Source organism: Molossus molossus, unplaced genomic scaffold (assembly GCF_014108415.1).
Source record: "Molossus molossus isolate mMolMol1 unplaced genomic scaffold, mMolMol1.p scaffold_m16_p_10, whole genome shotgun sequence".
In the NCBI taxonomy this organism is placed as follows: Eukaryota; Metazoa; Chordata; class Mammalia; order Chiroptera; family Molossidae; genus Molossus; species Molossus molossus.
Window position 1 is genome coordinate 74,433,056 of NW_023425345.1, and position 16,475 is coordinate 74,449,530.

The following is a 16,475-nucleotide window of genomic DNA, read 5'->3' on the forward strand; positions in this document are numbered from 1 at the left end:
CATACCCTACCCTCTTCCCCTTGAGGTTTGTCAGTCTAACAACCAATTTGTACTTCTTAATTCCTTCACCTTTTTCACTCATTCCCCCAAACCCCCTGCCATTTGGCAACCAACAAGATGTTCTCTATATCTATGAGAATGTTTCTGTTCTGCTTGCTCATTTTATTTGTAGATTAAATTGTCAATAGATATGTTTTTATTGCCATTTTGTTTGTTCATATTTTTATCTTCTTTTTCTTCAAGAAGACCCTTCAACATTTCATATACTGGTTTGGTGGTGATGAACTCCCTTAGCTTTTTCTTGTCTGGGAAACTCTTTATATGTCCACTGATTCTAAATGATAGTTTTGCCAAATAGAGTAATCTTGGGTGTAGGTTCTTGCTCTTCACAACTCTGAATATTTTTTGCCACATCCTTCGGGCCTGCAAAGTTTCTTTTGAGAAATCCACTGACAGTCTTATGGGAGCTCCCTTGTAGGTAACTAACTGCTTTTCTCTTGCTGCTTTTAAGATTCTTTGTCTTGAACTTTTTGCATTTTGATGATGATATGTCTTGGTGTGGGCCCGTTGGGGTTTATCTTGTTTGGGATTCTCTGTGCTTCTTGGACTTTTATGTCTGTTTTCTTCATCAAGTTAGAGAAGTTTTCTGTCATTGTTTCAAACAGACTTTCAATTTCTTATTCACTCTCTTCTCCTTCTGGTACCCCAATGATGTGAATGTTGTTATACTTGAAGTTGTCCCATAGGCTCCTTATACTATCCTCATTTTTTTTTGGATTCTTTTTTCTTTTTGCTGTTTGTTTGTTTTTTTTTAAATCCTCACTCAAGGACATTTTTTCATTTTTTGTTCAGATAGAGTGAGAGGGAGAGAGAGGAAGGGAGAGAGAGAAACATCAACGTGAAAGGGGCACACACATCAAGTGGTTGCTACCTGCACAATCCAACCAGGGCCGGGTCTTTTTTCTGTTTTGATTGGGTGTTTTTTACTTCCTTATATTCCAAATTGATGGTTTGCTTCTTGGCTTTACCTACTCTACTATTGAATCTCTGTAAATTATTCTTTATTTCAGTTAGTGCCTCCATCATTTCTCACTGTCCTTTTTTATGCTCTTGAGGCCAGCACTAAGTTCACTGAAGTCCTCACTAAGTTCATTGAGCATCCTTATAAGCAGTGTCTTGAACTCTGCATCTGTTAGATTGCTTATCTCCGTTTCATTTAGTTCTTTTCCTGGAGTTTTGTTCTGTTCTTTCATTTGGGACATGTTTGTCTCCTCATTTTGGCTGCTTCCCTGTGTTGGTTTCTATGTATTAGAAGCAGTGTCTCCTAAGCTTCGTAGTAGGTGTCCTGTATGGTCCACTGGCACAACCTTTTTGATCACCCCAGCTGGGCCCTCGAAGTGCACCGCTAGTGTGGACTGTACACCCTTCTGTTTTAATTGAGTCTTGATTGCTGTTGGCACATCAGTGGGAGGGATTTACTCAGGCTGATCAGCTTCAAAGACTGGCTGTGCCCACTGACCACTGATCTTTGACTACCTTGAAGGACCAGCTGTGCAAGGGCCCACCACACAAGAGCAAGATTTACTTCAGCAGGGCTCTGGTACCCACTGATTCCACTCCTTGAGTGTGTTGCTTGTGGAGGTGGTTGGGTGGTGGTGCTTTGACATGGTCTGAAGCTGTCCACTGGGTGTGCTGGCACTCGGGCAAGGTCAACCACTGCCTTGTTCTACCCGGGGCCACCAGGCGTAAGTTACAAAGTGATTTCCACATGGCTGTTTCTTGTGCTGGGCTTGGAGGTGCCTAGGCAAAGCCAAGTTGTGAACCAAGACTGGTTGCTCCTAGTGCTGGGCCTGGGGCCACTTAGTAAGAGGTATGGGTCTCGCTGACACCAGTTGCTGCTTTTTTGAGTGTATTTAGGAAACTCTGAAACAGGAGCCAAGACAAGCCAATCCTATGGTAACGCCACTGGGAACAAGTTGGGTGGGGCAGGGCCTCAGGGAATCACCAGGGTGGGACAAACAGTGTGAGCCAGGTTGCTGGAGTCCCAGATATGGCAGCCTGCCCTGTACGGGAAGGGCTCACCAAAGGAACAACTGCCTCCACCAGCACGTCTGTCCAAGAGAAAGCTCCCTCTCCAGCCCTTGCCCCAATGCCAAACAACTCAGTTCATCCCTGTATGTCTCTGGTGCCTTTCAAGCTCCTCCAAGTACGTCTGTGTGCGAGCCCTTTAAGAGGAGCTGCCTGGTTGTCCAGCAGCCTCAGCCTCCCTCAGCCTCAGTTCCCACTGGTTTTACAACCAGAAGTGATGGGGACTTCTCTTCCTGGCACTGGAATCCTGAGCTGGCAGCCTGGTGTGGGACGAGGACCCCTCACTCTTCAAGGAGGACCTTCACAGCCAAGGTATCCTCCTGATTTTTATCCACCACACATAGATGTCGATGCCTCCACCCCTCCTACCAGTCTCGATGCAGCTTCTTTAATTTTGTAGTTGTAAGACTTCCATTCAGCTTGATTTCAGGTGGTTTTGAATGATGGTTGTTCTGTAGTTTAGTTGTAATTTCGATGTGGGACAGGGCGATACCACATTTACTTATGCTGCCATCTTGACCGGAAGTTAAAGTCTTATTTTTTTTTAATCCTCACCCGAGGACATTTTTCCATTTTTTGTTCAGATAGAGCGGGAGGGAGAGAGAGGAAGAGAGAGAGAGAGAAACATCGATGTGAAAGGGACACATCGAGTGGCTGCCACCCGCACGACCAACCAGGGCCGGGGACAAACTGCAACCGAGGTACGTGCCCTTAGCGGGAACCGAACCCGGATCTCTCTGTACCGCAGGCCGACGCTCCAACCGCTGAGCCAAACCGGCCAGGGCTTAAAGTCTTATTTTAACATAAGCTTTTTATATAGACATCCTTCTGTCACTCCAGTAATAAATTCTCTTTGGATTCAGCCCAGAATGGATCAATGTTTATCCTGAAACCAACTCAGTAGTAAATTATGTTATAGTAGTGTTTCTCTCCTTCAGCAATTGCCTGCCCTGATGGTGCTATTAAATCCAGTCTGAATCATCAAGCATTTACTAAGCAATATCTAAATGTCAGGATCTATATTGTATGATTAATCTGTCAACTGGTATTGCTAATTGTTTGAATCTCAGTCTTAGATTCAACAGCTATTTATTAAACAACTACTTTAGTGTTTTGGTTCTTTGTTTTTGATGTATCCAGATGAGTGTTGTGATAAATATATGTTTAAACTGTGATTGAATTGTATATTCAAGAATTTGAAGGGCCTGGGGAATTTATAGATCTTCCGGATAACGGAATCAAATCTTATACCAATACCCAGGAGACACTCTGTAGTAACAGAGTCCAATAGCACTTTCTATGATGATAGAAATATGCACTGCCCAGTATGGTGGTCACTAGCCACATGTGGCTTTTGAGCACTTGAAATGTAATAAACTGGATTATTAATTTCATTTAATTTTAAGTTAAATAGCCTCATGTGACTAGTTACTACTATAATGGACAGTGCAGATCTGTGATCTCTTTGACCATTTTTAGTAAATGTTGCTACCCTTCTTTCAAAACCCAAACTCAAATATCACTTTATCTGTTCCAGCTCTAACATAATACCTAAATAGTACATTTCACTAGTAATGTTTATAGAGTAACTACAAGTATTCTGTTCAAATATTTGAAAAATCAGAACAAATTGGAAAAGAATTCAGAGAAAACCGACAACAAAAGAAACAAAGGAAACCTTTTTTATTTATTTTTATTTTTAAAAATTTTTTTTTAATTTATTTTCACTCGAGGACATTCCTCCATCTTTGTTCAGATAGAGTGGGAGGGAGAGAGAGAAACATCGATGGGAAAGGGACACATTGAATGGCCACCTCCCGCACGACCCCAACCAGGGCCTGGGATGAATCACAACTGAGGTAAGTGCCCTGGGCCGGAATTGAACCTGCAATTCATTAGTCCACGGGCCAACACTCTAACTGCTGAGCAAAACCAGCCAGGGCTTAATATGTTTTTGTTTTGTTTTGTTTTGTTTTCCATTTTTTGTACAGATAGAGTGGGAGGGAGAGAGAGAGAGAGAGAGAAACATCGATGTGAAGGGACACATTGAGTGGCTGCCACCCACACGACCAACCAGGGCCGGGGACAAACTGCAACCGAAGTACGCGCCCTTAGCGGGAACCGAACCCGGGTCTCTCCGGACCGCAGGCCGACGCTCTAACCGCTGAGCCAAACCGGCCAGGGCTTAATGTTTTTTATTGACTTTTTTAGGAGAGAGAGAGAGAGAGAGAGAGAAACATTCATCAGTGTTGCCTGGCTGGTGTGGCTCAGTGGTTGAGTGTCGACCCATGCACCAAGAGGTCGCTGGTTTGATTCCCAGTCAGGGCACATGCCCAGGTTGTGGGCCAAATCCCCAGTGTGGAGCATGCAGGATGTGGCCAATCGATGTTCTCTTTCATTGACGTTTCTATCTCTCTCCCCTTCTCCCTTTCTCTCTCTCTACAATCAATAAAGAAAAAAAATGTTTTTTAAAAGAAAAGAAACACTATCAATGTGAGAGAAAAATATCAATCAGCTGCTTCCTGCACACCCTCTACTGGGGATCAAGCTCTCAACACTGGCATGTGCCCTGACGAGGAATCAAACTAGAACCTCTTAGTCCATGAGACAATACTCAATCCACTGACTCACACCAGCCAGGCAAAACCATTTTTTATGAAACTAATATCCTCAGAGAATAAGAAGATAGTGTATCCATGAAGTAAGATCAGAATAGTACGAAAAAGAAACATTCATAAAACAAGAAAGAGCCCTGGCTGGGTAGCTCAGTTGGTTAGAGCATTGTCCCTATGCCAAGGTTGTGGGTTCAATCCCTGGTCAGGGCACATACCAGAATCAAGCAATGAATGAATAAGTGGAACAACAAATTGATGTTTCTTTCTCTCTCTCCATCCCTCTCAAAAATCAATAAAATAAAATAATTTAAAAATAAAACAAGAAAGAAGTCTTAGAAATAAAAAGTCATTAGAATAAAAAGTTCAGTAGAAGGATTGGAAAAGAAGAGTTGAACCCAGCCAGTGTGGCTCAGTGGTTAAGTGTTGGCCCATGCACCAAGAAGTCACCGGTTTGATTCCCAGTCAGGGCACATGCCCAGGTTGTGGGCCCAATCCCCAGTGTGGGGGCAGTCAATCAATGTTCTCTCTCATCAATGTTTCTGTCTCTCCCTCTCCCTTCCTCTCTTTCAAAATCAATAAAGAAAAAAAAAAAAATTAGCCCTGGCCATTTTGGCACATCAGTTAGAGTGTCAGCCCAGGGACTAAGTAGTCGCTGGTTGGATTCCGGTCAAGGGCATGTAGTATCTCAATTGATTTGATTATGGGAAAACTTTTAAGTGTGTTTGGAAATTCTGGATATATTAGCTTACTTTTTTTTTTTTAACTTATCTTTATTATTGAATGTATTACAAATGTCCCCCCATTATCCCCCATTCACCCCCTCCTCCCGAATCCCGCCCTGCTCCTGCCTTCCCCACACTATTGTTTGTGTCCATTGGTTATGCATATTTGCATAGAAGTTCTTCACTTTATCTCTTTCCCCCTTTCCCTTTGAGGTTCATCAGTCTAACAACCAATTTGTACTTCTTAATTCTTTCGTCTTTTTCACCCATCCCTCCAGCCCCTTCCCATTTGGCAAGCAACAAAAAGTTTTCTGTATCTATGAGTCTGTTTCTGTTCTGCTTGCTCATTTTGTTTGTAGATTCAATTGTAGATAGATATGTACTTATTGCCATTTTATTGTTCATATTTTTGTTCTCCTCCTCCAAAAAGGCCCTTCAACATTTCATATAATACTGGTTTGGTGGTGATGAACTCCCTTAGCTTTTTCTTGTCTGGGAAACTCTTTATATGTCTATCAATTCTAAATGATATCTTTGCAGGATAGAGTAATCTTGGTTGTAGGTCATTGCTTTTCATCACTTTGAATATCTCTTGCCACTTCTTTCTGACTTGCAAAGTTTCTTTTGAGAAATCGACTGACAGTCTTATGGGAGCTCCTTTGTAGGTAACTAACTGCTTTTCTCTTGCTGCTTTTAAGATTCTCTCTCTGTCTTTAATCTTTGGCATTTTGATGATGTGTCTTGGTGTGGACCTCTCAGGTTCATCTTGTTTGGGACTCTCTGTGCTTCCTGGACTTGTATGTCTGTTTCCTTCACCAAGTTAGGGAAGTTTTCTGTCATTATTTTTTTAATTCTTTCTTTCTCTCTTCTCCTTCCAGCACTCCATGATGCGAATGTTGGTACGCTTGAAGTTGTCTCAGAGGCTCCTTACACTGTTGTCATTTTTTTTTTTTTTGGATTCTTTTTTTCTTTCTGCTGTTCTCACTGGGTGTTTTTTGCTTTTTTTATATTCCAAATTGATGGTTTGGTTCTTGGCTTCACCTACTCTACTATTGATTCTCTGTAAATTATTCTTTATTTCAGTTACTGCATCCTTCATTTCTGTCTGGTTCTTTTTTATGGTGTTGATGTTCTCACTACGTTCCTTGAAGGTCTCACTAAGTTCCTTGAGCATTCTTATAACCAGTGTTTTGAACTCTGCATCTGATTAATTGCTTATCTCCATTTTGTTTAGTTCTTTTCCTGGAATTCTGTTCTGTTGCTTCATGTTTCTTTGTCTCCTCATTTTAGCTGCTTTCCTGTAATTGTTTCTTGGTATTAGGTAGAGTTGCCATGTCTCTCCTATGCTTCGTAGGGTGCCCTATTGTAGTAGGTATCCTGTAGGGTCCACTGGCACAGCCTCCCTGACTACCCCAGCTGGGCCCTCGAGGTGCACCCCTTGTGTACTGTACACCCTTCTGTTGCAATTGAGTCTTGATTGTTGTTGGCATGTCAATGGAGGCTTTTACTCAGGTTGATCAGCTGCAAGGACTGGCTGTGCCCAATGACCACTGGGCTGTAACTCCCTTGGAGGATCAGTGGTGTAGGGGCCCAGTACACAGAGCAACACTTACTTCAGCAGGGCTCTGGTACCCACTGAGTCCACTCATTGAGTGTGTCACTTGTGGTGGTTGGGTGGTGGTGCTTTGATGTGGTCTGAAGCTGTCCACTGGGTGTGCTGGTTCTGGGGCAAGGTCAGCCTCTGCCTGTGTTCTACCTGGAGCCACCCTGCATAAGCTACAGAGTGATCTGCAGACAGTTGCTGCTTGTGCTGGGCATGGATATGCCCAGGAAAAGCCAAGTTGTGAACCAAGGCTGGCTGTTTCTAGTGCCAAGCTTGGGGCCACTTAATGAGAGGTATGGGACTTGCTGAGACCAGATGCTGCTTGTTTGAGAGAATTTAGGAAAATCTGAAGCAGGATCCAAGACAGGCCAATCCTATGGTAAAGCCATTGGAAACAGCTTGGTTGGGCCTGAAGGTTGGGTGGGGCAGGGTCTCAGGGAATCACCAGGGTGGGGCCAACAGTGTGAGCCATGTTGCTGGAGTCCTAGATAGGCGGCTCTCTGCTGCTCCAGGGAAGGGCTCACCAAAGGAACAAGGGCCTCCCACAGCAAGTCTGTTCAGGAGAATGCTGCCCCTCCAGCTCTCACCCCAATGCCAAACAACTCAGTTCTTCCCCATATGTCTCTGGTGCCTTTCAAGCTGCCTCCCCAATGCTGGAGCCCAGAAGGAGTAAGTCCAAATAAGTCCGTGCGTAGGCCCTTTAAGAGGAGCTGCCTAGGACTCCAGCAGCCTCAGCCTTTCTCAGCCTCAGTTCCCACTGGTTTTACAGTCAGAAGTGATGGGGACTTCTCTTCCTGGCACTGGAACCCTGAGCTGGGAGCTTGGTATGGGACAGGGATCCCTTGCTCCTCAGGGAGGAGTTTCACACCCAAGGTATTCTCCTGATTTTTATCCGCCACACGTGGGTGTGGGACCAGCCGGCTGCGTCTCCGCCCCTCCGCCCCTCCGCCCCTCCGCCCCTCCGCCCCTCCGCCCCTCCGCCCCTCCGCCCCTCCGCCCCTCCGCCCCTCCGCCCCTCCGCCCCTCCGCCCCTCCGCCCCTCCGCCCCTCCGCCCCTCCGCCCCTCCTACCAGTCTCAATGTGGCTTCTTCTTTAATTTCATAGCTGTAGGGCTTCCATTCAGCTCGATGTCAGGCGGTTCTGAATGATGGCTGTTCTGAAGTTGAGTTGTCATTTTGATGTGGTTTTAGGAGGTGGCGAGTGCCGTGTTTACCTATGCCACCATCTTGACCGGAACTAGCCTACTTTTTTAACTGTATGTTTTATAATTTAAATCTAAATATAGATTAAGTATTTCTGATAATAGTATAGCATCTAAATTGAGATGTAAAAGTACAGAATACTAGATTTCAAATACAGTATGGAAAAGAATATAAAATATTTCAACTTTTATTATACTTTGAAATAATATTTTAGATACTTAATATTGAGATGAGGTAAATAAAATATATTATTAAAGTTCATTTCACCATTTTAATGTGGCTATTAAAATTACATGTTTCTCATATTTCTATTTGACACCATTGTTCTAGAATTCTTAAAAGAAACTTAAAGTTATACTTTCATGTTATTCCTGCTGCCATAATGTTAATTATAATGCATGGTCTTTATAATTTAGATTATAAGAAGACCAGTCTAGGTCCTTATGTAAAAGTTTTTGAACAGTTTCTTGAAAACCTGGATAAATCCCGAAAAGGAGAACTTCTCAAGAAGAGTGGTAAGACTCTATCCCTTTCCCTTTTAGCTATTTAGATCTTAGTATGGTAGTTTTAAGCATCCAGCAAGTGAGCAGTTTTAGAGCTCTAGTTTTTGCCCTCCCAAAAGTTTTATTGATTTATCTTACTATCCTTAGTGTTTCTGAAAATTTAGGTCCCATAATTCAGTTCAACACATATTTATTAAACACCTTCCAAGTGTCAGGTACTATGAGCAAAACCAAGATAAATTACACAAATATGAATTCACTATGTCTCCCAGCCCCAAGGAAGAACTAACTGGTACAAAACAAAGAAGTACAAAATGCTAAGAAAGAGATCTCATCTGATTGGGATAACCTGAGAAGATTTCATATAAAAAATGGTGGTATTGAAACTCTTTTCAGTAAGCTGCTATATGAAATCTAATCCCCCAGTGCCAATATACCATGCCTTGAAGTATGAGTAGTATTTCCATAAGGAGAGATGTGATGAGATTGGAGTACAGGAGTGGAAAAGGAGACAGGTTGTTTCTTTTTTTTTTTTTTTTTTTTTTTTCTCATTATCTTCAGATAGAGAGGGAGGGAGGGGGAGAGAGACAGACATCAATGTGAGAGAGACACATTGACTGAATGCCTCCCGCATGACCCTGACCAGGACCAGGGACCAAACTGCAACCAAGATACATTCCCTTGACCGGAATCGAACCCATGACTCTTTGGTCCGTGGGTCAACGCTCCAACCACGGAGCCAAACCAGCCAGGGCAAAGTTGTTTATTCTTTTTTTTTTTTTTCTTTTTGATTTTTTAAAATTAATTTATTTTTATTTTAAAATCCTCACCCAAGGACATTTTTCCATTTATCTTCAGATAGAGCAGGGGGGGTGGGGTAAGAGAGAGAAACATTGATGTGATAGAGACATATCGACTGGTTGCCTCCCGCACAACTCCAACCAGGGCTGGGGACAAACCACAACCGAAGTATGTGCCCTTGGCCAGAATCGAACCTGGGTTTCATTGGTCTGCGGGCCAACACTCTAACCGCTGAGCCAAACCGGCCAGAGGTAGGTTGTTTATTCTTTTATTTTTTATCCTCACCCAAGGATATTTTTCCATTTTTTTGTTCAGACAAAGTGGGAGGGAGAGAGAAGGAGAGAGAGGAAGAGAGAAACATCGATGTGAAAGGGACACATCGAGTGGCTGCCTCCCATATGACCCAACCAGGGCCAGGGACAAACTGCAACCAAGGTATGTGCCCTTAGCGGGAACCGAACCTGGGCCTCTCTGGACCGCAGGCTGACGCTCTAACTGCTGAGCCAAACCGGCCAGGGCTAAGTTGTTTATTCTTGAAGGAATAGCAGGAACAAAGGCATAGAGGCAGAAAAGCATTGAGTCACTCTAGGGGCCATCAAGTAGTACAGCTAATCTGGAAAAAGATGTGTCAGGAAGTGATGAGATAAAAATTTAAAGAAGCAGACCAAGGACCTGGCCGGTTTGGCTCAGCGGTTAGAGCGTCAACCTGCGGTCTGGAGAACCCGGGATCAGTTCCCGCTAAGGGCACATACCTCAGTTGCAGTTTTTCCCTGGCCCCCGTTGGGTCGTGTGGGTGGCGACCACTCAATGTGTCCCTTTCACATCGATGTTTCTCTCTCTCTCTCTCTCCCTCCCTCCCTCCCTCCCACTCCATCTGAACAAAATATCAAAAAAATGTCCTCGGGTGAGGATAAAAAAAAAAAAGAAGCAGCAGACTAAGGAAGAGAATGCCATGATTTGTAGTTTTCTCTACAAAGATAAATCTAACAACAGTATATCTGGAGAGAGGTAGAGGATACAGAGAAACCCAAGAGGCCAGTTGGACTATTATCATTAGGATAGTAGCACTGGAGATCTCCAAAAGCGTTCCTTGAGACTCAGTAATGATTTGGAAGTGGAGAGATGAAAGATTGAGGCAAAAGTGTCACAGAAGCCAGGGAAAAGGAAAGTCTTAAAGAGATTATCAGTGTCAAATGCAGTAGGTAACTGATGAAATCCTGTTGCATATAGGAACTAGACAGTGGTGCTAAGAATATGGTAGTGTCAAAGGAAACTTTCTTTGGATAGAAGAGACCTGAGCATATGTGTGAGCTAAAAGGAAAAAAATCAGCAGTGAATATTATTTAAGCGATTGAAGAATATCATAGAAAACTGTGACATTATAGAAATACAAATTCCCTTTCCACTTTATTTTTTAATAAAATGTATAATGGCTAAAGAGTAGTGCCTAAGATAATGCTCTACTCATAGTAGACACTCAAATATGTGCCTGTTGAATGAACAATGACAACCCTGAACTGGGAAAGCTTTGTTGAAGTTGCCATTCCAACTGGCCATATTAAGTCCTTTGTATTCTTGTTCTGTACTAGCCCAGCCTATAATGTGGGCTTCAGTAAATGTGAAAGCAAATCTTTATGCATGATGTGAATTTAATGGAAACATTAAGTAAATCAGGATGTGAAAATAAATGGGCTTTGTTTTGTTTTCCCTTACTATACTTTGATAAAAATTTATTCTATTTTAGATTTACAAAAAGACTTCTGAAGATAACAACTCTCATCCAACCAATGTGGATAACTTCTACCTTCAACCAAGAATCAAATACTTCAAGAGCCGTTTAATAAATATGGCAGAACCATGTATGCATTTAATGCTTAAAGCAAAATTTCCTTCTCTTGAGAAATAATTATGTTGAAAAGATTCCTAAGACCACTAAAGGAGGGTGTCCAGGTTGCTGGAAGGAACAATAATGGGAGGAATAAAAATTTAATATTACACAAAGATAATTCTAAAATTTGTTACAAATTCTCACTTCTACCAGTTGTCATATATAGAGAGAGATAACTGAGCAGTAATATGCCCAAGCTTTAATCTCAGCTTGCTGAATATAGCGTCCATATTTCTGGAGTGGATATTCTAAGTGAATGAGGCCTTTGTCCTTAAGTCTTATACACTTAATTATACCTGCGATGTGTATTCAGTCACTTTGCTTACTGAATTTTTGTAGGTCAGGCCACACCCCACTGCCCATCCTTTAAAAATTGCTTTACACTGAACATCTACACCTACCAAAACTTTAATTCAAAAGATGTGAGTTACTAGATTATAATATTATGGCCTAGTAGAGTATTGTTTACAACTCTTGCAATTGTAGCTCCTTCTTAGGTTAGAGAACAATTGAAATGATTATATCAATCTACATCGTAAAACAGCTTAGAAAAAATAACCAACTTCACCAACATAAAACCTATTATACTTGTCAAAACACTTGGACTTTCTATATAGCCAAATAATAATTTAATTTTAAAGTTTTCATTTCTTCCATATTTGATTTTGTGTGATAGATTCTAAAGTTTCAGATTTCTTTTGTCTGGTTTTACAACTAGTCTAAACAAAACAGCCATTCTGGTTTGCATTCTGTCTTCTGAGAAACACTGGGAAGCAAGCTATCAGGCTGGTACTTTCCGTAATTTATGAAAATATTCCTTCCTTGCCCTGGCCAGTTTGGCTCAGCAGTTAGAGCGTCGACCTGCGGTCTGGAGAGACCCGAGTTCAGTTCCCACTAAGGGCACATACCTCGGTTGCAGTGTGTCCCCGGCCCTGGTTGGGTCGTGTGGGTGATGATCACTCGATGTGTCCCTTTCACGTCAATGTTTTTCTCCGTCCCACTCTAACTGAACAAAATATCAAAAAATGTCCTCCGGTGAGGATTAAAAAAAATAAATTAGAAAAAGAAAATATTCCTTCCTTTGCATTTCCTTTAATATTGTTTTCTCTATAGCCACACAGGCTTTTGTTTTTAATCCTTTGGTTTATATAAAACACTATAATGTAGTTAACCTACTGAAATGCTTTGTATTTCTTTCTCTTCTAATTTTTTTAAACCATTTTTTAAATTTATTTTAGAGATAGGAAGGGAGAAGGGAAGAGAGAGAGAGAGAAATATCAATGAGAGAGAACATCGACTGACAGCCTCCTGTATGCCCCCTCACTGGAGATTGGGCCCAGAACCTGGGCATATGCCCTGACCAGAAATCAAACCGGCAACCTCTTGGTGCATGGGTCGATGCTCACTGAGCCACACTAGCCAGGCTCTCTTCTCATTTTTTTAAGGAAAATATTAAAGATTATTGTGCAAAATTCCATCCTTTAAAAATTGCTTTACACTGAGTACCTAAACCTACCAAAACTTTAATTCAAAAGATGTGTTACACCCTGGCTGGTTTGGCTCAGCAGTTAGAGCGTCGGCCTGCGGTCTGGAGAGACCCAGGTTCGGTTCCCACTAAGGGCACGTACCTTGGTTGTAGTTTGTCCCCCGCCCTGGTTGGGTCGTGTGGGTGGCAACCACTCGATGTGTTCCTTTCAAGTCGATGGTTCTCTCCCTCCCATTCTATCTGAATAAAATATGGAAAAATGTCCTCGGGTGAGGATAAAAAAAAAAGAAGAAGATGTGAGTTACTAGATTATAATATTATGGCCTTTAATATTATTTGAGCTTCTGTGTACTACATATTGTTCAGTCTTTGGGTTTGGGAAACAGTGAGTTAATTGAAATTCATGAATAAAAAAATTACTAATGACTCATTAGTCTACCTTAAGAACACAGAACGAGTGTAGAAGGACTGGTGTTATGCTTTCAGTGAGCTCTTTTAAGCTTCCAATATGTCTAGCATTGAAGTATTTCAGTGTTTTAATATTAAAGCCCTTGGATAAAAGCTGGTATACTAGCCATAAAAATAATTATAGAACATGTTGTACACGTGTAAAAGAGTAAATGTTTGATTCCTGAAGATAGAAAAATGCTCAGACTATTGACTTCCCTATTTAATTTGCCAACTCCTCAATATATATAAGAATTGTAGAAACAAAAGGCACAGAACTGGTTTCCATTTCCAAACTTGCCCAATTTATAAAGAAACCCAAAGAAAGAATATACATCCTTCCTAGCGAGTCATTAACTTCAGAGTTAGAAAAGTCAGTGGGCTGCTGGGAAGAAAGGGGAATGATCAAAATGTAGATAGTTTGCCCTGGCCAATTTGGCTTAGCAGTTAGTGCACCAGCCGAAGGACCAAGGGGTCTCTGTTTTGATTCCCGGTCAAGGGCATGTACCTGAGGTTTCAGGTTCAATCTCTGTTAGAGGTCATGCGGGAGGCAACCTGTCGATGTTTTTCCCTCCCTCCTTACCTTCCACTTTATCTAAAAATATGGAGAAATATCCTTGGGTGAGGATTAACAAAAGAAATGTAGGTAGTATCATTTGTCTAAGGAGATGATTGGCAATTGCTGGCCTTTTCTTCTGAAGATAAGGGAACTGCATTGGCAAATCTTCCAGATCACTCATTTACTCAAATAGGTAGAAATTCTATCTATAATTTTAATAGTAACAATAAACACTTAAAAAAATTTTTTTTTTCTTTATTGATTTTAGAGAGAGAGGAAGGGAAAAGGAGAGAGAGATAAGAACATCAATGAGAGAAAACACCGATTGGCTACCTCCTGCATACCCTCCATTGGGGTTTGGGCCCACAACCTGGGCATGTGCCCTGACCAGGAATTGAACCGGTGACCTCTTGGTGCATGGGTTGGTGCTCCACCACTGAGCCACACCGGCTGGGACAATAAATACTTTTTAAGTAATATATATATTTTACCTAATTTAATCTTCTTAATAATCCTACTAAGTACCTACCATTATTGCCATTTTTTGTTTTGTTTTGTTTTTATCCTCACCCAAGGACATTTTCTCATTTTTTTGTTCAGGTAGAATGGGAGGGAGAAAGGAACAGAGAGAAACATCGATGTGAAAGGAACACATCGAGTGGCTGCCACCGCACGACCAACTAGGGCCGGGGACAAACTGCAACCGAGGTACGCGCCCTTAGTGGGAACCGAACCCGGGTCTCTCAGGACTGCAGGTCGACGCTCTAACCGCTGAGCCAAACCAGCCAGGGCACCATTTTTTTATTTAACCCTCACCCGAGGATATTTTTCCATTGATTTTCAGATAGAGTTGTAGGAAGGGGGAGAGAGAGAAACATCCATGTGAAAGAGACACATCTAGGCTGCCTCCCACATGACCCCAGCTGGGGCTGAGGAACAAACCTGCAACCCAGGTACATGCCCTTGACTAGGAATCAAACCCACAACCCTTCCATCTGAGGGCCGATGCTCTAACCACTGAGAAAACCAGCCAGGGCACCATTATGGCTATTTTATAGGTGAGGAAACTGAGGCACAAATTGGTTAACTGCCTAAGGTCACTATTAGGTAAACAAGCTGAGATTCAAAGTAGTCTGGCTTTAGAGTCCATGTTTGTTTGTTTTTTAGAGAGAGAGAGAGAAAGAAACATCCATTTGTTCCACTTATGCATTCATTGGTTGCCTTTTTTTTTTTTTTTTTTTGATAAAAGTTTTTTCCTTTATTGATTTTCGAGAGAGAGAAACATCGATGAGATCCCATCCGGTGTGGCGCAGTGGTTGAGCATTGACCCATGCACCAAGAGGTCACTGGTTTGATTCCTGGTCAGGGCACATGTCCTGATTGTTGGCCAAATCTCCAGTGGGGGGCGTGCAGGAGGCGGTCAATCTATGTTCTTTCATTGATGTTTCTATTTCTCTCTCTCCCTTCCTCTCTTAATAAAGAAAAAAAAGTTTTTGAAAGAAACATCGATGAGAGAGATCAATTGGCTGCCTCCTGCATGTCCCCCACTGGGGACTGAGCCCACAACCTGGGCTTGTGTCTTGACCAGGAATCGAACCAGCAACCTCTTGGTGCATGGGTCAATGATCAACTACTGAGCCAGTTGCTTTTTGTATGTGCCCTGACCTGGGTTCAAATCTGAAACCTTGGTTTATCGGGTCCACACTCTAACCAACTGAGTTACCCAGCCAGGGCCCAGAGCCCTGTTCTTGATCACTCCATAATATTGCCTTTCCTATCTGAAGAGAATTTTAGAATTTCTCATTCGTGGTAAACTCCACTATCTTGTTTAATCCGAATTCACTAATCTTAATCCTCACTTCATTATGGTAAAGATCCTGGAAATTTTAAAGTAGCTTTCAGAGCATTTTAAATGTTCACTGCTTTCCTTAAAAGGTAGCCAAAATTGTCTTAAAGCCACAGTTCCAGTAGTGTTAGCTGGTTCACATATATGTGTTGTGTCCTTTTGTAGGGCTGACAGGGCCTTTTCATTAACAAAACACTGATTTTACATTCTACTTTTCAAGAATACCAGATAGCTCAGTTAGGTGAAGCATCATCCTGATAGGCCAAGGTTGTCGATTCCATCTCTGGTCAGGACACATACAAGAATCAAACAGTAAATGCATAAGTAAGTGGAACAAAAATCAATGTTTCTCAATTATATTCTAATAACTATGTATGGTGTCAGATGAGTGTGAGATTTATTTGGGATGATCACTTAGTAAGTTATGTAATGTTTAACCACAGGGATGAACACCTGAAACATATAATGTATGTCAACTGTAACTGAAAATAAATTATTTTTATTTTATTTTTTAATATGTTTTTATTGATTTTTTTAGAGAGAGGAAGGGAAAGAGATAGAGCATCCATATGTGAGACAAACATCCATCATCTGCCTCCTGCATGCCCCCTAGCCCCCTATTGGGGATTGAGCCTGAAACCCCAGGTTGTGCCCTGACGGAATCAAACCGGGACCTCTCAGTCCATTGGACGAGGCTCAATCCATTGAGCCACAC

At 42.0% G+C, this 16,475-nt stretch overlaps 1 protein-coding gene across 1 annotated transcript in view; it reads left to right on the forward strand.

The window, feature by feature from the left end:
- PRIM1 (DNA primase subunit 1) overlaps window positions 1–11,394 on the forward strand; it is a 30,156-nt gene extending 18,762 nt beyond the window's left edge. Inside the window, exons 12-13 of the mRNA XM_036251476.1 lie at window positions 8,647–8,745; window positions 11,279–11,394. Coding sequence (XP_036107369.1) covers window positions 8,647–8,745; window positions 11,279–11,298 — 119 coding nt within the window. The 3' untranslated portion in view covers window positions 11,299–11,394. The remainder of the gene's footprint in view (window positions 1–8,646; window positions 8,746–11,278) is intronic.
- The last annotated feature ends 5,081 nt before the right edge of the window (window positions 11,395–16,475 follow it).